The sequence below is a fragment of the Xenopus laevis genome, chromosome 2S (assembly GCF_017654675.1).
Source record: "Xenopus laevis strain J_2021 chromosome 2S, Xenopus_laevis_v10.1, whole genome shotgun sequence".
Classification (NCBI taxonomy): Eukaryota; Metazoa; Chordata; class Amphibia; order Anura; family Pipidae; genus Xenopus; species Xenopus laevis.
This window is the reverse complement of record NC_054374.1, coordinates 34,309,471-34,335,368: the sequence shown is the minus strand read 5'-3', so window position 1 is coordinate 34,335,368 and position 25,898 is coordinate 34,309,471. Positions and strand designations below refer to the sequence as shown.

Below are 25,898 nucleotides of genomic sequence, written 5' to 3'. Positions count from 1 at the left end.
GAGCATTGACTGTGATTTGATCTGCCCGATTCAGTGGTAGACCAAATTAGTTTGGTCATATGGACAGTAAATAATGTGTTTGCAAAAGACATATGCAGGTATGGGAACTGTTATCCAGAAACCCGTTATCCAGAATGCGCCAAATTATAGAAAGGCCGTCTCCTATAGACTCCATTTTATCCAAATAATTCACATTTTTAAAAATGATTTCCTATTTCTCTGTAATAATAAAACAGTAGCTTGTACTTGATACAAAATAAGCTATAACTTATCCTTACTGGAAGCAAAACCAGCCTATTGGGGTTATTTAATGTTCAAATGATTTTCTAGTAGCCTTAAAGGAGAAGGAAAGTTGTCTTGCACTTGGGGGTGCCAAATGTTAGGCACCCCAATGAATGTATTTACTTACCTGAAACCCCGGGCCGGTGCTCCTATCAGCAGAAAACTGCACCGGCCGGGGTTATAACAGTGAGCACCACAGAGCGATCCTCTACCGTCTTCTGCTTTCTTCGCACGGCTGCGCATGTGCAGTAGAGCGAAAAGCTGAACTTTAACTAAAATGTTGTCTATTTCGTTCAACTGCACATGCGTCTGCCCCGGGAAATTTGAAGAAAGAAGAACCCGGAACAGAATCACTCAGTGGTGCTCACTGGTATGACCCCAGGCCAGTGCAGGTAAAATGTGTACAAAATAACAAAAAAATACAGCACTCAACAGGCTCAGAGTAACTGATGTTAATCATATACATTTTTATATATATATATTTTTTTTTTTAGACACAGCTTTAAAAAAGAGAGAATAGAGGTAAGGTTAACTTTCTTTTAAAATGGCCTAGATACAAAGTCGGACAATTTTCAGAACATGTGTGGATTGTCCCAACATTTTTCGTACCATGGTGATCGCTCATTTAGTCGATCGGACAGGTTAGAAGATTTCTGTTGGCTAACAATAATATCTCTGCATGTATTGCCTATCTGACGATATCAATGGGCGACTGTCACTGCTATTTGTTGGATATAACGTTTGTCACGGCCAGAACATCGTCTGATTAGAAACAGAGTGGAGTGGGAGCGGAGTGGGACATGACTAAGGGATGAATAGGACTGTTTTGGGGGAGGTGCACTATGGCATTATGGGGATTGTAGTGAAAAGCAGGCAGGTTGGAAGGAGGGGCTTAAGCTATAAATAGGGGAGTGTGAGGTGGGAAATCAGTCTCTCCAGGAGGAGGCACGGGTAACATCGTTTCCCTCCCGCTCGCCCGAATAAAAGGGGTTGTTTAAAAGTTGCAGCTTTGGCGTAGTGGGGCTTCCTTACTGGGTAGCCAAAAGGGGTAAGGTGAGATTGGCCTGGGGCTAGGCTTAGGGGAAAGGAGGCACAGCAGGCATGGAAATAAGTGATGGAGGCTTAGTTCAGGCTGGAGAACGGGTTTGGTTAACAGAAATACTGTAAGTTATTGCAAACTTGTGTTTAATGTTATATGCAGCCTTCAGTGGCTTGTATTTTTACATATATGAACATGTTACTCATTTTGGTATATGCAGCCTTCAGCGGCTATTGTGTTTTTTACACATGTAAGGAATGTTATTTGTTACTATGTGTTATAAGAAGAATGATGGTGTGGTTGTGGTGAATAATTTACATAAATTTGAATAAAGTTATGGAATAAAATAAGCTGCGGCCCTTTTCACCCAGAACTGTTGTGTGGAGTATTTATGAGGATTCGGTGGGTGGAGGACCGACATTGAGTTATACGCAAGTCATATTTTTTTACATCTTTATTTATTCTGAGTGGTTAGTGGCAGGTCAGAAGATTGCGACGCACGATCGTTCGTCTGATACAAGACTGCATGTCTATAACCGCCTTAATGGAGAATTAAACCCTAACGTTATAAAACCCCTACCCTACATAGACCCCCCCTTCCTCTTCCCCCCCCCAGCCTAGCTGCTACCCCCATAGTCTTTACTTAACCCCTCCGAGTAGATTCTGTCCAGCGGAGTTCACGGCAGCCATCTTCTTCTCTTCTGTAATCTTTGAAATGCTAATATCCCACATAAATCATTTCTTTATGGCCAAAATTCTGAATGGAAAATATACACTGGGGAATTTTCACAAAGACAAAATTCAAGAGAAATTCAATTCAAATTCAAGAGAAAATTCACCACAGTGACTGCCAAAAGCAGCCGAATATTTAGAGGAATTTACTCACTCAGTCTGATGACAAATTTCCTGATAGTCAAAAAAGTGTTAATAAATAGGGGAAAGCATCAAACTGCTGGGAAACCCTCTGGAATTCATAAATGCGCCCTATTGTTCAGTTTCAGCTGTCTAGGGATGGTTGGTACTTTTTAATATCCTCAGCAAAAAAAAAGCAGTTCAAGCTCATAAATCACCACACCCCCACAGTGCTGACACATGAAATTGTATATTAAGCACCAGACTGAATTGTCTAAGGTCAGATTATTTTATTGTTGAACTGTCCCTTTTATTAAATAATGATTATAGAGTATTGTGAGTTCCTTGTTGTAATTCTGCTTTTTAGGGGATCTCATCTGTGCTGCTGCCTCAGACGGTATTAGCCCTGAAATCGCCCCTGGCAAAACCAGCCTATTGGGTTTATTTAGGGGCAGATTTACAAAGGGTCGAATTTCGAAGTACTAAAAACTTCGAAATTTGACCATCTAATTAAAAAACTTTGAATTCGAATATCGACGTATTGAAGTTTTTTTTAAAGAGACAGTACTTCGATTATCGAATAGTCGAATATTCGAACGATTTTTACTTCGAATCGAAGTCGAAGTAAATTCGAAATCGTAGTATCCTATTTGATGGTCGAAGTATCCAAAAAATTACTTTCAATTTTGAATTTTTTAACTTCGAAAATTCCCTTAAATTCATTAACGCTGCACTTTAATGTTTACGTGACTTTTTACTAGACTAATCCAAATTACGGAAATATCTGTTATCCAGAAAACCCCAGGTCTCGAGCATTCTGGATAACATGTCCCACACCTGTATCACCTTTCCGTAAGAGATGGTGTGATCTGCATATTCATTTTGCTGAAAAATAAATATGGCTTTGTACCTGGCAAGGCTCCCCATGGTGAATAAGTCTGGTGTTTTGTTTAAGTTCAACTGATCTGGCACAGAGTAACTTTTCTCCCCTATATAATATATGTTTAAAAGTCTATATTGCTGTACGGTGGTATTTGACACATAAATATAATATATGTTTATAATTAAAACAATTGCTTGACTGCTGTACAGTGGGATTTGACACATTTGTTAACATCTCCAGATAGTTAACATGCAACTGCATGTGTTGTTGAACCTTACATTTGCATGTGGTATAGTTTCCTGTGAATCTCAATTTCCGAGGAGGAAGTTATGGTTCTTTTTTTTTTTATTTTGCTGTGTAACTGCCAGCTCTGTGTTACAACCCATCCATGAACATGTTGTGAATTGTATATTAGGTCACACTGGCGAGTTTCTTTTGTGGAACGGCTGTTAGAGATTTTCCAGCTCTCCTTTGATTAACGTAAATGACATGGAAAAACTAAAGCAGGAACAACTGAGTTTTTCAGCACATGCAGTGCTTTTCTGACAGTAAAGAAGTCTATATATAGCTCATACTTATATACATGTGGAAATTTGAAGTTGCTCTTTGTAGCTGACTTCATTTAGGAATGAGTGCATTTTTAATGCAAATCTCCATGTTTTTGTACAGAGTGCAGCATGCTAATTAGTGTGCACCAATGTGGTACCGTTAGCAACAGCTTTAGCTCATAATTCACTTGGATCAAGTAAGTAGCACCTATTGATATGGTTGCCACCTGTCTGGATTTCACCCTGACAGCCCGGTTTTTGGAAGGAAGTTTGGAAGTTCCTGTCCGGATTTCCAAATTAAGAATCGCTGATTGCCATGTCATCGGTCCTGCCCCTGATGTCACCCACCCCGCCTCCCCATGTCACCCCACCCGTACCCTGCCCATTTTCATCCAATAAAAAAGAAGGCGACCCTATGTATTCAGGGCCGGATTTACATACTGGGTAGCCCCTAGGACCACTGCCGTTCGTCGCCCCTGTCCCCTCCCCTTTATTGTGCACATTTTCATCATCTGGACTGGAGCAATGGGGATCGGTGCACGGGACATTTAAAAAATTATTGTATCTCCTGTGCATCCCCAGTGTTTTTGAACCAATGTCGGTGTGGTTGGGCAGCATGACGCCCGCCTAAAATCCTGCCGCCCTAGGCCCGGGCCTTGGTGGCCTTTCCACAAATCTGGGCCTGTCTGTATTGATGCTACCTGCTACTAGAATACTGCAGCGCCCATGCTGGTGGTAATTTCAGGGTTGCCCTGCAGGCTGGGCAAGTCATTGGCGCTCCTACTGTTTACGAATGGCATTAAAGTGTGTGCAAATTTGAATCCAGTTTAGCATGACGTACTTAAAATCGTAACTGAGCATTTATTTCTAAATACATCCAGAAAATATGAGACTGATAACCAGATACCATGTTTCATTTCAAGCTGAGGATGCATGGAGCAGAAAGGCAAACTGCAAAAAATGTGGAAATAAACATTATTTATAATCCAATTTCAGAATATCACTAGGGCTAATTTACGATCGCAAGTTCAGTGAACAAGGTGCAAGTTTCAAGCACATTCCACAATGCAGGGGTTTCCCCCAAAGTGTCAGCGTTGTCGTCACAAGCGGAAATAGTGCATGGTGCAGTTGGTTGCACAGCCGCAACTTTGACACAATAGCACAGAACATGAATTCCAGGTGAAGGTTATTTCTGGCATTCATAACGGTATCCTGCTGTTCCACTTACAGGGGTCATTTATTTATCCCCGAAAAGGAGCACAGAGACCTGTGGCAATTCATAGACCACAGAAGGCAGTGTGCAAAGTTCAGTGTGTTGATTTTCAGCCATCAAGTACCTCTGTGTAAAAATCTGCAGCCATTTGAAAAAGCTATGGGAAAATATGGCGTTCATCCATCAGGGCTGTTTTCTGCTCTTTTTTTTCTGCTGCAACTTACTTGCTTACAATTTTCCCATAGGTTTATGTGAGGTCTAAAGTGGTGTAAAATAACCGCGCCAAATGCGGCTGGGTGGTGTAAAATAAAACACTTGCCTTGATAAATTTGCCATTTATTTTAGACAGCTTTTTATACCTTTTTCTGGCATTGTTTTACACAGTATGATAAAATAGGCTCCCTAATGTGCAGGAGCTTGGCACAAACACTGCCTTTCCATTTTGCTGCAATACACACATCCCAGGTTTCTGCAGGAAAAGGCCTGCCTCTGGTCTGTGTCCCCATCTTAAAGCTGGCCATAGACGCAAAGATCCAATCGTATGAATGAAGGATTCGTATGATTTTCAGACCGCGTGTGGAGAGTCCCGACATTTTTTGTCTGGCGGAGATCAGTCGATTGGTCGATCGGACAGGTTAAAAGTTTTCTGTCGGCTGCTGATAATTTCTCTGTGTGTTTTGCAGATCGTACGATTTTCAGTGGGAGACTATCACCAGCTTTGTCAGACATAACTTTCATACAATTGCTGTCAGGGGCAGAAGATCGGCTGAACTGTTATTTTACTACTTTATTTGATCTGAATGGTTAGTGGCAGGTCGGGAGATGGGGAAGTCCGATCGTTCGAGGATTCGAACGATCAGATCTTTGCATCTATGGCCAGCTTAAGAATTAGTAGGGCAGCAGTGAAGTACATTTACAGCCAATTAGACCAGTCCCAGGGTCAACTTGTACTATGAGCTATTTCCCATAACCCTGTATTTCCTCCCTTGCTAAAAAGTCATCCAACCCTTTCTTAAAACTATCTACTGTAGCAGCCAGCACGACTGATGCAGGGAGAGAATTCCACATCTCCACAGCTCTCACTTTAAAAAAAATCCTCTGAATATTTAGATGGAACCTCCTCTCTTCCAATCACAATGGATGACCTTGCGTCAGCTGGAAGGACCTACTGGTAAATACAACATTAGAGAGATTATTATATGATCCCCTTATATATTTATACATAGTTATCATATCAACCCTTAAGCGCCTCTTCTCCAGCGTGAACATCTCCAATTTGGCCAGTCTTTCCCGATAGCTAAGAATTTCTATACCTTTTACCAGCTTAGTTGCCTTTCTCTGAACCCTCTCTAATACAATAATGTCCTGTTTGAGTGATGGAGACCAAAACTGTACGGCATATTCTAGATGGAGCCTTATCAGCTCTCTGTGCAGTGGAAGAATAATCCCTTTATGTGTCCTAAGGTCAGCTAGCTTTCTCTTGCTAGAATTAAAAAAGGGAGCCCCTTTTGGACCCCCCCAAACATTAAAGCAAATGTTTTAATTGGCAGAAGGACCATGGATGATGTACCCTCTAAGATATTTTATCATTGGCACACAATAAATGGTGTAGGAATGTAATAATATTGTTTGTGCTGATGACCATAATAGAAATAACAAAGAACACTGACTATGGGTATTATGTTTCCTGTTAATGGGGAACTGGTATAATGATCACCAGGCACTACAGGTGTTCCCTGTCTATTTTCACATTGGTTCTATGCGTTGTTGGGTACGATACATAATATGTCAGTCACAACAGGAGCCATCATGGAACCAGTAAGGCCGTAAGCAAGGTAGGCCAGTTAGAAGGATGATTTGAATTGCACCTCTATGCAAGATGCAGTTGATTAAACTTGTTAGGAATGAGATGTGGAAATCTAAAAATATGCTATGACTATTGCTAAGGCCGAATGACTCTCTGAAGCAACGGGACTCGGATTAATTGGCCAGTCAAGGGAAGATAAATTAACCTCTGGATTGTGCTTTGTACAGACAGCTTCATTGCTTCCTCTCTCAACACTGCTGCCAGACACTTTGTAACACCCACAGCCCAATGAAAATCTCTTTCAGACTCCTCATTATTTTCCCTCTAAAGGATAAACAGCAGCTGAGAAATAACAAATGTGGGTAGGGTTTAGTGGCTTATAGCTGCAACGTATCAGCACTGCATTCGTAAATATGCATTTTATTCTAAGAAGTTGGTGCGCAGGCGCGCACTTCCTCCCATTGCGTCGACTTATACGCCAATCGCCATGAAGCGAGCGTCACGTCGCTGAGCGCCGTGATGTCACGAATAGGTGCCAGCATTCAAATTTGGCGCCAAAACACCTTTAAAGGTCCAGTCCACCTTTTTGTGAATGCCCAAGCTAGGCTTCAGTTTACTGTTCCTGCTCAAGCGTATCTTCTGCTCTGATTATCTGTTTTTTTTTTACTCCTGCCTGACTCTTGTTTACTATTCCTGCCACCAGCCCTTGTCTGACTACGCCTTCTTCTAAATCCTTGCCGGTACCTCGCTTACGGAGACTTATTTCTTACACCTGCACTTCCTTGTTGGTTTTACCGCAGCAGAAAGCCAGGGGGGGGCCCAAAGGGGCGTCGGTGAACACTGGAGACCACAGGGTAAACCTGTGCAACCGAGCCTATATACCGGCCTTCCTATATATTTATATTTTTTCCCTATTAATAACATTGGGATCAACCATCATTTTTACCGGCCAGATAGCAACCCTATATATAGCTGAATCCAAAAAAGTTGGTCCATATGCAGCACTGCCTAGACAGTCATGCCATAGCAAATTAATATATGTATTAGTAAATATCAACATCTATATATTTTGTATCAGAGGCTGTTCAGTTTTAGCACAAGTACCTTTTTAATCAGCAACGTCTGTGCCAGTTTCTGCAGATTTGTTTAGCAAAGAGAAACTGAAGTTTTGGTAGTCTAGCCGGCTTGCTGTGGAATTGGCAGCCACAACAGGCTCTAGCTCAGAGTCTGGAGCCCCTTATTAAATCTGGGTTCATTGCCAGACAGAGAGAAAACTCCTTGGAGCAGCTGCTCAGCTGAAGCACTTAAAATGGATTTAGAGTTTGTCATGATAAAGCTGTGCGCAGCTTGTTCTCAAACATTCCTTCTTTTTTTAATTAGTGATAAAACTAATGGTGTTTGGATGAATATTAGAGTACATGGGCACTGGGGATCTCAAGGTGTCTCAGTTTGAGATTCCATACTCGTCCAGCTAACTAAGGTAGATACTGTATATTATAACACAACTTAAAGCCATTGGCAGGGAGATGTGCCATATTCCTTACAATTAAAGAGGCTTCTCTAGTGCCAATTTGCCCGCAGATTGGAATGTGAAATACAGTTATGGGTGAGGTCATGTCCTGCCCACTGTGGACTGGCATCATCAACTTCATGGGCAAGATACGTATATAATGCAGAACACGATGTGCAGGAAAACATCTTCACATGTATAAAGGTAAGTGTAAATACACCACAGATCTCTTGGAACTATATTTTTTTGTAGTCCTTAAAGTGTAATGTTTATAAGACAGTGATTACCAACAGAGGGACTATCTCCCTTGTGCATTTTTTTTACTACTTCTTTTTCATCTTCTGATTCCTTGCCATTTTTTCCCTTTAATGCCAGCGGCTAGGTGTTAATAGGAACCTGCTTATCAATAAAGAGTAATATGCTCTGTACAGAACAAGCTGCAACATATAGGATGACTTCTACTACTCTATAATAAGATGAGTCAGGAACTGGGAAAAGATAAAGTATCCTTATGAATGTAGTTTGGGGCCTTAGATCCACAGTGACAAGCAATGCATGCCTGGCTTTTGTACAACATACCATACATCTCCACATCCCAACTGTAAAGCTGGGCCACTTAGTGGCCTAGTGATCCATCAATCTTATCCAATCACATCAGTCGAAAACAGTCTGCTTGTTTCTCATCTTTTTAAGTTCCGTGGGAGGTATTTTACCGGTACTGTGTTTACTAGGATAGGGATAGTCAGATCATTTGAAGGCAGGTATAACCTTTTCAATATGTTTTCTATGCATTGAGATGGAGTGGGTATAGCAGTTTCCCCAATAACTGTGGAAGTGGTGGTGAAACTTTGCAGAGGAGGTGATTTGAGGTTGACCATAACCAAAGTTTCTGGTGTTGTATTAATATCATTATTGGTTTAGTATTATGGCTAGTTGAGAGTAAGGCAGTTGTGGTTTTTGTGCTCTCATAAGAACAAAATTACATCTTATAAATACATGTTAAATCAAAAAGAATTGATTTCTTTATTTGCATCCCAGAGATTCAGAGAAATGTTGCTCTAGAAATCAGCTCTGTCCTTTTTCCAACTGTCTTTATACAGAGTGTCTGATCAGTTTTTCTGTCTCTCCCTTGTTTCATTGTTGCCCTTTTATTGCTATTAGTATGACTCAAAAGTTGGGAAAATTACTAATAAGACCTCTGATAAGTGATATTTGCTATAACAAACTATGTTGGTTTTGCCCACAAAGCTTCATTAAATAAACATAAGATGTAGTCCTTGTTGTTTGCCTGTTGTTTTTGTTCTGTTGTAATGCAATCTGCTTTTACCTTGGGACGAGGCATTATGGATGAAGTACTTTGGCTTTCAATAATGCAGTCGTAATCTAGTTGACTGAGTCTGCTTTCCAGTAAAAATCAATGTGTCACTGGGTATCATGTGTGACTGGGCTCAGGTGAACCCTTGAGTGAAAGTATATACATAATGTACCTCCCTAAAACCACTGTGTAGTTAACTACTTCATACAATATTGTTTGTGGTGCAAAAAGCATGGTTTTTGCACTTTGCGGCTTTCCTTGAACTTTGTAATGTAGGCCTAAAAATTAATCTACAGTGCTACGCAATATGTTGGCGCTATATAAATACATGTTAATAATAAAAATAATAATAATCTATGTATATACTGAACTTGCATCCATAAAGAAGTACTTATACAGCCACATCTTGTAGAACCTGAGCAACTTATACTTTCAAATAAAGTCAGGAAAGTATAACAGAGTTTGGATATAAATTTCAGGTTACATGGATGGTTAGTAATTCATTTAGATTTACATTATTATTTGGCAGCATATAAACCAATATATTCTTGATTTATTGTTTACCAATTTCTTACCCTCCCATATATCTGTGCTGATACATAAAACTGGGATAAAAAAACGGAAAGTAAAAATACTCTAGGACATAACATTGATTTGTGTGTTGGTCAACGGTTTATTGATCTTCCCATGTGCTTTTGTCTGTCTGGCACAAGCTAGCCGTGCAAGAGTTGCTTGCTTAATGCATGCTTTTGTTGTGTATTCCTTTGTATTGCTCATTAGACATTTGTCAATATAGTTTTCTTAATATGGAGATCAAGTCAGTGCAGGGAGAGGGAATGGAGGAGCAGGAATATAACTGGGATTTGTACCACTCAATGGTTTCATGGAGCCCATGGACAGATCATTTGGAACAATTTTGTGCAGCTGGTGGGCCAGGAACTAGTTTGAAGCTGTGTCTGATGTCTGCTTTTGGGCTGGCTTGGGATGAATCATTTTGTATGTAGCCCACCCTTGAGGGTGCTTTGATGTGAGAATTGGTGACTATGGTGGTTATTTATCAAAGTCTGAATTTATCTCAATATTTTGTGCTACAAATCCACTCGGGTTTGTTACGCTTATTTATTATTAAATTTTCCAGAAAAATTTGCTTTGGGGGGTTTTTCATTCGATTTTCACATTTCTTTCTGAATTTTCACCCAAACTTCAGGTTATTGCATGAAACCCAGCGCTCATCAAAAAAACATTGGGACTTCTCCCATTGACTTTGAGATGCCGGATTTTCTGATTAAGACTTTTCCATTCTCGGGGTTTAATAAATTACAAAAACAATAACATTTTAATAAAAAACAGTTTTTATTAAAAAAAATCATTTGGAGTTTAGTAAATAACCCCCTAAGTGTACAGGACTATGCTGCAGTCGTTGTGCTTGTCTTAACACCTTACCTTCCAGTAGCTCCTGGATCTCTCTTGGCACTTGCCAGGCAGCTTTAAAGAGATGGCAATCCAGAGAGTTATGCTTCCAACAAATAACTGGTTTATTGAACAGTAGAGGATATTCAGTTCACATCATCAGGCAAAACGTCAACCATAGCATATCAGTGGAAAACCTTTACACCTTGATATTGGAGAATAATCCCTCACAAATGAGTAGGGCAGCCTGTCTTGGTGACTTCCCCAGCACTAGGGATCCCTAGGCATCCCAATGCACTCGCGGCCTGAATTCTCCTCACGGGTAAACTTCGGAAATCGAAGCGCCGCGAGTGCATTGGTGCAGCCGTTTTTTCATTAAAGCCGGCGGAAGACACGGGGAAGCAGTTCGGGAAGATTAGTCACCTCAAAGAAGAGGCAATTAGTCACCGGGCGACTAAATCTCCCAGAATCTCCAGGTGTGCCCTTACCCTAAGTACCCAGGACCATTTTAGTTGGCTAAGACTAAGAGGCAGACCTAATTAAATATCCCTAAACCTCAGGGTCTCTATAATAAACGTTCCTTTGCATACTAATTAATTTCATATAACTAATACTGTAGTGCTTTGTGAATCACATATCACTTAATAGATCCTTAAATATAGCAGAACACTAATCTATAATCTCTAGTTATCCAGCTGTTGCTGTTGGAAAGCCCCCAGGTCCCAGTAAGCAAGGTGGAAAATAGCATTTTGTTCCAAAAAATATCAGAGCTCGGCAGCTCTAATACAAACATTTTTAACTTTGGGTTTTGGATCCCTTGATCTGATCTCTGAGTAGGAGCATGTTCATTGGAAACCAGTCTCAACTTTGCTTCCACTGTTCATGTTTCTGGTCCAGAATCAGAAATTGGATGTGACACAGACAAACATGGCCAGAGGCAACTTCAATGTGCAGCACTGCTTTTGGAGGTCCATTATGGTGAGAGAGATGATTTTGGGAGTACATTTGGTGGGATTCAGTATGAGGAATGGGGCTGTACTGGTGCCCTGAATAGTACATATGGGGGAGGGGCAGGGGCTGTTGTCCTTTAATGGATAATACTATTTAGCACAATGTTTGATGCAGATATCTGAATTGTGTCAATAAAAATGCCATTCAGTTATTCAAGTATTTTTACCTATGTGCTCTTGTCTGTATTAATGTCCTGTGCCTGCTTTACAGAATAGGGCACAAAGCTCAGCATCAGTAACAGGCAACATAGGCAGCCACACTGGGTAAAAAAGGTGGTGGAGAAAAAGCCTGGTGATCCATGAACCTTAGAGTTTATAAATGTTAGTCCTGCACCTGTAAATAAAACATTTAACATCAACAAGCCTATTTTTTATTAGCTTATTTCTATGAATAGTTCTAAAACCTTAGGCAATACAGTAATGTTTTAATTCATGTGAGAATTTGACTTTTTTGTTGTTAATTTTCCTATAAATATTTTCACAAATAACTGGCTTTAATTTGCTCTGCGTCTCTAGAGACTGAGGAGACAACAAAGCACTAAAATAAGCAAGGCTCATTTACCAGTTGAATTGCTGATTTACAGAGACAAGGGATATAGTTCAGTCTCAATCTTTATTGCTCTTCATGCTCACCAATCAGCATTCCAAACAATGGGATTGCTATTAAACTTCAGTTGTGGCTTCTGTAGATAGAGCCTAATTTGTATGAATTTCAGGCTGAGAAAAAAGAAACATATACGTCCATGTTATGTTCACTTTTCAATAGTTTTTAGTTTACAAAGAAGAAAGAACAGATCATGTAATGCTCATCAGACGTGTACAAAAAAGGAGGTAAAGAGATAAAAGAAGAGGAAGAAATGGCCCTTATGTTTAAAAGTTCATTGATTGGCAAGCAAGCATTTTCAGCTATTTTGACCACAAACTGTCATCTATAAATTCTATTTAAATTTCCCCTGAAAAAGCTAGCATTATAGTTGTGCATATATTTATATATATTATAAGTCACAGAGCATCTCATGACCATATAAAGGCATGAGGTTGAAGGCCATGAAACTCAGAACTCCTAAGCACTGATTGCTCTTGATATATAAATAATGTTATTAATTATATAAACTGGACATGAATTTAAAAAAAGGAAAACCAGTCCCTATATATAATTAGGATATTTTTATGTTTGCCAAACGAAAAATGAAGGTATAGTGGCCCTTTAAGATAGGTGTGCTAACTTTCAAAATTATATGGGTGCATTTTACTCACTAAGGGTAAGGCCACACTGGGCGTTTTCGCGAGATTTGGTCGCCTGTCAACTAATCGCCTCGTCTTTGCGACTCTGCACCGGCTAAAATTAAAAACCGCCGGCGCTAATTTCAGGCGACGCCGAAAAACTAATCGTCGCGTGTGATTAGCGCTGGTGTTTTTTCATTTTAGCCGGTGCAGAGTCAGGGAGATTGGTCGCCGCAAAGACGAGGAGATTAGTCGCCAGGCAAGCAAATCTCCCCAAAACGCCCAGTGTGGCCTAACCCTAAGGGGGGAATGTAATAAAAGTCGCAAAGAGCAAAACAACTAGCACAAATAAGAATAAAAAGTCGAATTTCGCAATGTAATACTCTACCTTAAACTGTTATTACATTGCGAATTTTAATTGCGCATTGCCCACTTTTAAGAGGTGCTTGAAGGTTTTGCTTTTGGAGCAAACATAACAACTTTTTCAGTAAGAAGTTTTATTACATTCACTGCGCACTGGTGCAAACTATAAAATTCGCAAACCTTCTTCCACTGTTGGAAGTGGTCGCTAAACAGTTTGCGGGTTCGCAAAAGCTATATTAAATTCACACAAAGGCAATTTTTTTTGCACAGAGGCATAACTTTTCGCATTGAGAATATTTTTTCAGTTACCGACTTTTATTACATTCCCCCATTACTGTCTTATGTGCACTCTGTGATCCAAACATCAGGGCTACTTATGAAAGGCCAAATAAACTTGAATTTTTACTAGAATTTTTAGTGGAAAAAAACCTTTACATTCTTCAAGATTTATTATACCTTAAGGATGCGAAAAGTCATAATCCGAAAATACTCCATCTTCAACCTGTTGATGTAAAAGTCAATGCAGAGGTCCTATTTCAATTTGAAGATATTATGGTCTGCATTGGGTTTTGTAGGATAATCCAAACATTTCACGCTTTTCCACTGGTTTCATGAAAAATTCTGACTTTTTAGGCATCGAATCTGAAAAATTCACTTTTTTCACACAACAATCCTAAAAAGTTGAAGTTTTCATGTAACAATCCAAAAAAGTTGCGGTTTCTCCCGATCGTTTTTTTTTCAATGATAAATAAATCGTGAATTTTAGTTTGTTCTGACTTTCTTTTTTTTTTTTTTTTTTTTAAACATGAGAAAATTTGGATTTTGATAAATAACCCCCCAAATGTACCCACAAACCCTAGTCTACCACTGAAGCAAAAACATTCTTCACACAGATGGCTGATCCTTTTATCTTGCTTGGAATTTAGTATTATTTTTTATGTCCAACATATGAGAACACCTGGATGTATTGTTTGTCATGTGGTACAAATACGGGATCCTTTTGAGGGCCACACACCAATCAGTGATAATAAATTGGCTGCTTTTTCTTGGCTGTAATTACCTCTCATGGTATGTCAGTAAAGCACTGGTACAGGTACGTTACCTGGAAACCCTTGATCCAGACTGTTCTGCATTATGGGACGGCCATTCCCATAGACTAAATAAAATAATTACAATTTTGAAAAAACATTTCATTTATTTCTGTAACAATAAGCCAGTACCTTGTACATGATTCAAACTAAAAAATAATGAATCTTTATTGAAGGCAAAAAATCCCGTTGGGTTTATTTCTTGTATAAGTGATTTTTTATTCCAGATATTTATAATTAGCAAAATCCGCAAAAGTATACTACAACTGTAGTGGAAGCAAATTGGTTTGGCACTTATATGGCTGCCTGCCTTCCCAGACAGTACCAAATAATTTCATTTTTTTTTGCAGAAGAACAGACCTATTCAGCTGACTAGCCACATGTCTAAATTAGTGTAATGGAACCGCACAAATATCCCTACTATAAATAGTGATACAGGAAGGTAGGTTTCACCAAATAATACTTCATGTGGGATTCAAGCTGTTAAACATAACTTGTAAAGCTAAAATGAAGCTTATAGCAGCTGAGGTGTAAATAAAGAAGCAATTTAACATGGAAATGTGCTTTGCTAAGCCTTCCCATGAATAGGGCTCTAGTCATGCATGAAAATAACCAGTTATCCCAACACCTTTACCCAGGTGTGGACCGAGACTCAAAATGGGCCCTGGCATTTTAGGTATACTGAAGCTGTTACGATTGGTATCCCAAACCTAGAACAAAACCTAGGTCCCTGTCACGGCTCACTCTTCTGCCTTTAGCAGCCACCTTTGGCTTCGGGAGGAGCCCTCTGCTACTAGGCAAGAAAGGGCGTTAAACTGACTGGGAGAACAAGGAACGTAGTTGGGGTCCCAGGCCGGGTCAATACACCAGATGAGCTGAGCAGAACAATAACAGTAGACAGTAGTGTAATCGGGGTCACAAGCCAGGCCAGTTTACCAAATGGGCAGTGCAGTACAAAACAGGAGTCAGAAGTGTAATCAAGTCACAGGCCGGGTCAAAATACCAGAGAGTTTCGGGATCCGAGAGAATGGTCAAAATACAGGCAGGGGTCAAAGACAGGCAGCAGACAGGACTTGGTAAAGAGCAGGCAGGTCCCCGTCGCACCCCCTCTAGACCACCTGAAGCCCAGACAGTTTGCACAAACAGCTCCCCGCAAGCTCAATAAAAAATGACTGTGTATGGCATCCTTCAGCAGCCCCTCTGGCATTTGCAAGAACTCACAGATTGCTAGTCAGGGCCTGCCTTTACCTTCTTCAGGATGAGATAAAATTGGGCACATAGATTCTTTCCCTCATCTTGCTGAAGCTTTGGGAGTAAAGTCACATTCTACTTCCTGTTAGTTAGTATATGCACAATCAAAACAAATCCACAGCCTCTGTATAATGGACTGCTCCTTATCTGAAAGCCTAACCAGGGTTTAAGCTTAAGGGATGGAGGGGGTTGTTAAGCAAAGTGGACTTCTGATTTGTTTTGAATCTACATTCCATTTTTAGATTTTGACCTTGTCAGTGCAGGAATTATCAAAAAACATATTTCTTAAAGAGTATGTTCTTGAAAAGTGCTATTCATTACCCTAATGTTAAAAAAGGGGGTAAACCATTGGTATCCTGTATGCATACCCCAGTTGCATATTGATTACATTTCTGTAATTGCTACCAAGCTTACTGGTTACTTATTAAAAAAACAAAAAATGGATTCAATCTGTTCAAATCAATGATCTCTCTTGCAATATGCATTGGGAGTTAAAGATTTTTTTTGTTTACCCAAAAAAATTGAAGGCAGTATGGAATGATAGGCTTACATTGTAAGGACTTAGGGGCCGATTCACTAACTTCGAGTGAAGGATTCGAAGTATAAAAACTTCGAATTTCAAAGTGTTTTTTGGGCTACTTCGACCATCGAATGGGCTACTTCGACCTTCGACTACGACTTCGAATCAAACTATTTGAACTAAAAATCGTTCAACCATTCGATAGTCGAAGTACTGTCTCTTTAAGAAAAAACTTCAACCCCCTAGTTCGCCATCTAAAAGCTACCGAACTCAATGTTAGCCTATGGGGAAGGTCCCCATAGGCTTGGCTAACTTTTTTTGATCGAAGGATATTCCTTCGATCGTTGGATTAAAATCCTTCGAATCGTTCGATTCGAAGGATTTTATCGTTCGATCGAAGGAATAATCCTTCGATCGCACTATTTGCGCTAAAATCCTTCGACTTCGATATTCGAAGTCGAAGGATTTTAATTCCCAGTCGAATATCGAGGGTTAATTAACCCTCGATATTCAACCCTTTGTGAATCGGCCCCATAGTATAGTACTTAGTACAGTATACTTACTTATCCTTCTATTACTCTAGCTTCTTCTTTTGTGCTCAATGTACATATCAAGTTTGCATTTGCAAAATGAAAAATGGAAAAAAAAAAAGTTTCCCATCTGTCCCATTATTCAGAAATGACAGACAAAACTGTTACCATTTTAATAATTTTTCCAATGAAATGGAAATTGTCTGAATATATTCACTGAAAGATTGTTTCAGTTGCTTTAAATGTCATTGAATTTATATAGTGGCATGTTTGCATATATGGTAACATCTCTCACTAGTAACGTGTTTGATCGTGCTTTAGCATCCAATACTTGATAGCCACTGGATTAGTGTGGTTCTGTACTAGAAAAGTGTTAATTATTTTAGGAATATTTCCTAGTACAGGTATGGGATCCCTTATCCGGAAACCCGTTATATAGAAAGCTATGAATTACGGATTGATTGTCTCTCATACACTCCATTTAATCCAAATAATCCAAATTTTTAAAAAAGATTTCCTTTTTCTCTGTAATAATAAAGCAGTTCCGGCCTATTGGGTTTATTTAATGTTTACATGATTTTCTAGTAGACTTAAGGAATTTACGGTAAGATCTGTTATCCTGAAAACCCCAGGTCCCAAGCATTCTGGATAACAGGTCCTACAGTTTGTTTCCTATGTAGTTTGTAACAATGCCCAAGCAGCTTAGTGAACACCGTCCAGACCAAATTGTTCCATTGGGTGCAGTAAAACTATCCTACCACCAGATTGCAACTAAATTGAAGGTTTCTAAGGAAGTTGTGCAATTTAGCCAGTCTACATTTTAACAATTCATGTAATTTTCATTCAAACCAAGACCCGGCAGACCGAGATCAACCACAGCATCTGAAAACCACAATGAAAATCACAGTCAAAACTACAACGAAAAGGCCACTAACAAGTTTGTTGCCCAGTTCTGTTCATGGGCATGTGGATACACTCAAATCATCATCACATCACCAATTCTGACCACAGCAATGAAGAAGTTTTTATACAGAGACTTTGAAGAATGACTTTTGTCTGGATTTAATGTTAAAAGCAGTAAAGAATTTTAAGGCTACGACAAACTCACAATTTTTGGATTCAGTCAATTCTGAGTCCTTCACAAAAAATTGGGCATATCTCAAACTTAATCCAAATACTAATTTGCTTATTCGAATGTAAGAAAGATACAATTCACATAACGTTAGTGTTTGGTTATTTTATTTAAAACCCCCCCATTAATCAAATTGTTTTCCAGCTCCTTTTAGGGAAAAATGCACTGACCTGCCGCCATTGTACCTAACTCTCCCAGGTGTCCCCAGAACAGACTTAGGGGTAAATTTATCAAAGAGTGAAGTTCCGCCACTAGAGTGAAATTCCGCAGCTCTCAATTCATTTCTATGGGATTCCGAAAGGCGTATTTATCAATGGAAGAAAGTGAAAGTTCACGCTTTGATAAATACGCCTATAAAAATCCCATAGAAATGAATGGAGAGTGGCGGAATTTCACTCTAGTGGCGGAACTTCACTATTAACTTCACTCTTTGATAAATATACCCCTTAGACTTACCTATGCACAGTAGGGTAGAATCTGGAAATTTTACTCTACGGTGCCTGGAAAGATAACTAACAGAGTAGGGTGCACTGGGTTCAGTGTTGGACTGGCCCACAGGATACCAGGAAAAGGAAGGTGGGCCCAGGTGTCAGTGTTCCTCTTGCTTCTAACCATTTGGCCTATTTCATGGTCATTCCCTAATTCTTTATGGGAACAAGGAGGCTTGATAATGGAAGAATAGAGTATAGTATGTAGAGAAATGAGACTAGGAGAATAAAGAGTTTGAATGAGGAGAGGAGGATATAATAGTTTGGAAAGTGGACCCTCAGCCTAAAGCTGTCAATAGATTTAAAGATTCGCTCGTTTGGCGACATCGCCAAACGAGGGGATCTTTCCCTGATCTTTCCCCGATAAGCCACTAACGGCATGGCTATATCGGGGGTAATTCGAACGTTCGGCCATTTGATTGGCAGCCCCCAAGTGAATCAGGGTTTTCTTGAATTTTAAGAAATGAACTGGCAAATGTAAACAGGCCCCAAACCATACAAACATTTGATGAAAACAACAAAAACGAATAGAAATGGTAGTCTGTAGCTGTACAGGAACAATGATGCAACCATCTCTGCAATTCAGTTGCTATAAAGTATTCACATCTAGACAGCTTCATTTTTGGGATAAAAAAGAGAGAATATTTTGAAGAGCAGTCAGTTATTAATAGTGTTGTGATAAAGTTAAAACTGTGGGCTGAAGTTTCTTTCGTTTGTTCCACTTCTGTTTTTATGTCGACAAATTAGTAACCTGAAATGCAGCTTTTTGGCAAAACAGAGAGGAAAATATAGAAGCTCTTTACAAGATGAGGTGTAGACTAAAATAGAAAGGTATATATATAGCTTACTGTATGAAAACCTTACAGGATCCATGTCTTATTATGGGAAGTGGTGAGAGGTGATTTTGACATTTGTGGTTCTCTCTTCGAGCAGTGGGGCATTTAAATAGATATACAGCCATCGTTCCTCTAGCTCAGTAGTTCCCACGCTGTGGGGTTGGTCCTCTTGGGAGTCTCAGCCTAATGGAAATGACATTTTGGGAGAAGTCGCTGTCCTAGGTGCACCTGAAAGCTCATCTTGAAGGTCACGTTAGAGTGAAATTATTATGTTATGATATTTAGATATTTGTAAAACTATTGCTGAATAACTACATGATTGTTTTCTTAAATCTGTAACCTAGGTATTAGATAAAGAGGACCCTGACCAAGGGTTCAACCAACAATGGCGGCTTGAGCTCAGGGCCGGATTTACATAGTGGGTAGCCCCTAGGCCTACTGCCGTTCGTCGCCCCTGTCCCCTCCACTTTATTTGTGCAATGGAGATTGTATCTACTGTGCATCACCTGTGTTTTTGAACCAATGTGGGTGTGGTTGGGCAGCATGCCGCCACCCGAAAATCCTGCCACCCTAGGCCCGGGCCTAGGTGGCCTTTCCACAAATCCGGGCCTGCTTGAGCTTAAAAAAAGCTCAACAACCAATCCTTTCAAGTGTATTTTAGGATTTGAAAAGGTGTAGTAAAGGTGACACCCCCTATTTTTTAAATTATATACCCCATACAAATTCTAGTTGTATCCTTAAAGGACATGTAAACCCCCTCCATAAAAATTGAATTAGTGAACAGTCTATTTGAAACCTTTAGATAACTGCCATTCTGGTTGTTAAAAGGTTAACAGTAAGACTGCAGCATCCCCATAATCACTTAGAAGTCCTTCCCCTCCTCTAACCCACTCAACCCCCTCCCTCAGGAATTTACTTTTACTGTTGACTTATGAGCATGCTCAGTTCTTCTCAGCTCAGATTACTAAACACACCCTCCAGTCTAACAGCCAATGAAGAGCTAACATTGCTAGTTCCCATAGAAACTCTGCTGTAGCTATCTGATCCTATTTTTCTTCTCCTAACCACCTCTCCTGAGCTCAGCTTAATTATTACAGTGCTCAACCCAGCAGAACTTTTTATCAAAGTATGTTGTGCCTGTGTAAACCTGCATTCTGTTTTTCATGAACTTTACAGCATACATATCCTGTTTGCAGATGTCAGTGTTACTGATGATGTGTCAGCGGGAAAATGGCCACCGAGTGAAAGCTGCTATTTGTTTATTTGTTTGAAAATGTGATGGCGCTGGCAAATGGAGGGGGTATATGCAGTACAAATAATGCCATTTGGGTGGGGAAGATATGCCCAACTTATATACACATCACTAGTGCATTAGCGGAGCCGAAATTCCGTTTTAAAAATTGGAATCTTCGGCTCCTAATGTTACTAAGAACAGCGAGTTGCTCAACTCACCTCATGGGAGCAGTTCTTTCTGATGTTTCTGAGGCATGAGAGTATGAGCATCTTAAATTCTAGTGTAGCTGATAGATCAGATTTCAGTTATTGGAAAATGTTGAACGTTTGTCAACAAGCATAGTGAAGTGTTCGATCCAAGTGTAGATTACACAGTGATAGATACAGTACCTACAAAAATGTCCTCCAGGTTTTCTCAGTGGTGCTTTTCATGCAGTGGTGCTATTGCATGCTATGCGGTAAATGTGCTTGGTTAGTATCAGCAGAATGTTCCTTTCCAGGGCTAAAAGATGACAAACCCAGGTGTCCCTAGTGACCATATTGTGGTCTTCACTAAGCCCTTCAACAAGCCCAACATTTTCCATCAATTTGCTCCTTCTGTGTTTGTGCATATGTTTCTCCCTTTTATTTTCTGTGTTTTCTAGCACTACTCATTGTCATTGCTAAAGGGTAAAATTGATATCTCTGAATCATCATTAATGTCTTCCAATTACCTATATGGAACCATTTGTATTTCTCTGACAGTGTAGAAATGTTTATTTCTTGTCAACCGCATGTTTTTCTGTAAAATCCAGCAGAACTATATTTTAGTAGTACAGTTTGAGATATTTTAATATCACAACAGAGGATTACTCACAGAAAAATAAACAAGTTCTAATGTTAAATATACTGTGCCATCTTGAATGAATGAAGAATTTACCCTTTTTCTAATGTGGGGTGGCATTTTTTGAGTGCTGTTGGGCATTCTTTCAAACATTTGTATTTTGTAACAATAATCTTACTAAAAAAAATGTATAAATAAGTACTTTATCATTGGTGTTTGTAATTAAGATGTTGGCACTATTATTATTCTGGAAAGGTTACCATCATTACTAGTTGCAATTGATGTATTATTACACATTAATATATTTTGATTAAAGAGATGGTTCGCCTTAAAGTTAACTTTTAGTATGTTATAGAATGGCTAATAGTAAGCAACTTTTCAATTGGGCTTACTTTTTTCATTTTTTTAATAATTTTTGAATTATTTGCCTTTTTCTTCTGATTCTTTCCACTTTTCAAATAGGGGGTCACTGACCCCATCTAAAAACAAATGCTCTGCAAGGCTACAAATTTATTGTTGTTGCTACTCTTTATACTCATCTTTTTATTAAGGCCCTCTCCTATTCATTTTCCAGTCTCTTATTGAAATCAAAACATGGTTGCTAGGTTAATTTGGATTCTAGCAAACAGATTGCTAAAAATGCAATCTGGAGAGCTGCTGATTAAACGAAATAACTCAAAAAACACAAATAATAAAAATGAAAACCATTTGCACCATTTGAATATCACACTACATCATACTAAGGTGCAGATTTATCAAGGGTCAAATTAAAAATACTTCGAAATTCGACCATCGAATTAAAATACTTTAGAATATCAAATTTAAACTTTTCGAACGATTTTACTTCGACTTCAAAAAACTTAGTCCAATTTTTTTTTAAAGAGACAGTACATCGATTATCGAATGGTCGAATATTCAAACTATTTTACTTCGAATCTCATTCGAAGTAAATTCGAAGTAGTAGTATCCTATTTGATGGTCGAAGTATCCAAAAAATTACTTTGAATTTCGAATTTTTTTACTTCGAAAATTCCCTCGAATTCACTACGACCCTTGATTAATCTGCCCCTTAAAGTTAATCTAAAGGTGAACAACGACTTTAATAACGGACTGGGATAAAGACCTCAGCTTTCCATTTTTTCAAGTTTACAATTTTTTTAAAAGCAAGTTCTCTTGTATGTTTCATATATCCAACACTCGTTTTCTCTCTTCCTTTTATTGTAGTGGATGCGATAGTGGAATTTGATTACAAAGCTCAGCATGACGACGAGCTGACTATAACAGCAGGTGACATCATCACCAAAATCAAGAAGGAAGATGGTGGTTGGTGGGAAGGGGAGCTGAAAGGAAGAAGAGGTCTATTTCCTGACAACTTTGTAAGAGTGAGTACAACCTGTGTTTTTTTGTTTATCTATCTATATATATGCTCAAGCTATGGAGCCGAAACGTTGAAAATAAATTTTGATATTTGGACTTTATACTAAGCCCTGTTTGGTGCGTTTTTTTTGCCTAATTAATAGTATCATTGTTTTAAACCAGCACACAGGCACTGGATATTTTACCGTGTGCACCAGCCACAAACTGTCTATATATATATACAGTTGGTAGTTTATCTGTAGAGACCTTTTTCATCAAGGATCGTGAAAATATGTTTTGACCTGAATTAAAAATAAAGTGGGTTTTAATAAGGCTGCCTTTTATGGTTATAAATGAATGCATGGATTTATAATTATAAAGAATGACTAGACCTACCTGTAAAATATGAGATCTAGAAGAATACTGTTACCTTATGTAATTCTCATTTGGTCCAGCTCTTGGGTACATTTAGTGGGATCTAGAAGGTACCTACGACTAAAGCAATACTTTATAAACCTAGTCTACTGGTGGGGGCTGGTTAAGAGGGTTAAAACGTACCATGTAACTTATGGGCAGGAATTCTGATGTGCAGGGCCGGAACTATGGGTAGGCAGAAGAGGCAGCTGCCTAGGGCGCAATAATAGAGGGGTGCTGGGCAGCTACCTCTGAAATTGTCCTGCCTACCCCAAGCTGGATTTGCATCCCTTACTCCACTCCCTCCTGTCACCTTATCCTCCCCTCCATCGCATTCTCCTTCCCTTTCCCTCCGTCGCGTTCCCCTCCATTGATCTTTCCTTTTTCGAGCGCACGCACACGAGGGGGCGCCGTGGCCAGCCACGTTGACTTGGTCGCCCGGTCGGCCTGGCCTGGCCCTGCTGATGTGGAATGTCTGCTCTGTGGAGACTAGGGGGCTTCTTTCCTATATATGATCTGAAGCTGCCAACAAATAACTGTGTTGGGGTATTTTATTATCTTCATAAAATTCTTGCCTGCATCAATTAAAATAGGGTCAAAGTCCCATAAAGCATCTTTTTGTTTATGTGAAGCATTGGGTGCCTTCAAATTTGTATACAGGTATTTGATTTTTATTTATACTTCTTGATATGCAAGTTATGTTACTGTAGTTTCTGTGCATGTTAGTTACACAAGCAGTATTCTCATCATTATGCCTTGCTGTTTTACATCTGGCTTGCTCTATGGACGTAGAACACAGCACCACGTCAGAAGAAAGAACAAAATACAGCTAGCTGGAGATGAAAAATAAAACAAACATGCTACAAATTTGAGAATTTTATTTTCAATATCCTTTGCATAGAACCAATGTTATACTATACTCAAAGTGCCAGTGATAGTGCCTATATAAAGTCCCTGCACATGTAGATTAATGTCTCTCCATACTTGTGCACCCACCGTGACTGCCTGGATTACTGAAAGAGTAGGCTAAACCATAAAAATCCCTTAGGAGAAAACACTGTAGAAATATTTTTCCAATTACTCTTACATGCCATATTATTTGCAGTACAGAGGTAACTTACTTTAAGTTAAGAAGAACTGATTCATGCAAATTGAAGTTACTATCTAATAGAACGTTATCTAATAGAAACCAGTTTCTTTAAACCATGGAGTTCGTTTTTTATTGTAAGGGATTCTGATGTCAGAAATGTGTTTATCTTAAAACGGTGTGGACATTATTTGCTGGAGTTTTGGGGAAAATAAAGTTTTTGTCACTTCTTGTTGTTTTGTGTAGATAGTGTACATAGTTAGAGCCAAGAAATGCAGGGTAAATTCAACAAAAATCAATTTCCAAAAATCAGTTCACGACTATTTATACATAAACAACTAATGCTAGCCATACATGTACCTATAAAAGGTGCCTGATGATCCTGACCAATATTCCTGTACTGGTATAGGACCTCTTATGCAGAATGCACAGGACCTGGGTTTTTTGGGTAACGGATCCCATACCTGTAATATGTATACTGATCTGTTCGTGAATCAGGCAGGTTTAAAAATTGTCTCAACTTGTGCTCAGTATGTACCAGCGTATGGTGCACCAGAAGGAGTGAAAAGAAGTGAAAAGGAGCCACAATTCCTCTTCGGTTCTTGTTTCTCAATCTAAACGAGCAGTGGAGTAAATTGGGATGATCCGATTGTTTGTCCCCTGTGGGAATGACCAGATCATAAGATGGAGACCCATCGGGGCAAATTCACTAAGCTTCGTAGTTGCGCCAGCGTCCGGTTCGCCGCACTTCGCCAGGCGTATTTTCGCCAGCTAAAATCCAAAGTTGCGTTCGGGGGATGCGTAAGGTTGCGAAGTTGCGCTAGCTTTAATTCGCCAAGGAAAGCGAAGTTACGCTAGCGATGCTTAATTTGCATACGGCGCCAAATTCAAGTTACAATATGTAGCAGCACTTCACAAGCCTGGGAAACCTTCAAAACAGCAAATTAAATTTTTATTTTGCCCTACACATGTGCCCACTGTATAGTTAAGTTGCCATGAGTTAGGAAATGTAGGGGGGAAGGAAGCCCCTAAAAATTTTTCGATCTTTTTCAGCCTATCATCCATAAAAAATGCCAGCGTTTTTTGGGACTTACAAAAATTTTTTACTTTTTTTAAAGCAATCCCTATCTACTCTATTGCACTTCGCCTGGTCTGAGGTGGCGAAGGAAGTCTGGCGTAAAAGGTAGCGTTCAGAAAAATCCGCACGTTAGTGAATTTGCGTAGTTACGTCCATTGCGCAAATTCGCCTGGCGTAAGGGTGCGAAGTAACACTAGCGAATTTACGCCAGTGTCCGTTAGTGAATCTGCGAATTAAAGAAAATGCGCTACGCTGGCGAATTAACGTTAGCTTTAGGCGCTTCATCGTTTAGTTAATTTGCCCCATCATGAGAAGACCTTATTAAAGTGCCCACACTATCTTTGCCTAATGGCAATTTCAAACTTGCTCAATTGATATCTGATTGATTTTCAGCCAGATATTAATTGGGCTGGACCTCTGGAAGGTCTCATACATGGGCCAATCAGCTGCAGACTCAGTATGGAGGGGACAAGCTGGTAGTTTTCATCAGCCCATGTAAGGTGAGCTGTTGTTGGTGCAAGTAAACAAATGCATTGTGGTCATAAACCTCATAAATATATGAAATCTAGAACTCTAATGTAACAAAAAATATCCGCTATTGAAGCT

At 39.4% G+C, this 25,898-nt stretch overlaps 1 protein-coding gene across 7 annotated transcripts in view; it reads left to right on the top strand.

Moving 5' to 3' along the window:
* Positions 1-25,898, top strand: part of sh3kbp1.S (SH3-domain kinase binding protein 1 S homeolog) — a 203,439-nt gene that overhangs the window by 15,936 nt on the left and 161,605 nt on the right. For all 7 annotated transcript variants that reach the window (XM_041583615.1, XM_041583613.1, XM_041583617.1 and 4 more), the window contains exon 2: positions 22,582-22,739. In XM_041583615.1, the coding sequence (XP_041439549.1) occupies positions 22,582-22,739 (158 nt within the window). The remainder of the gene's footprint in view (positions 1-22,581; positions 22,740-25,898) is intronic.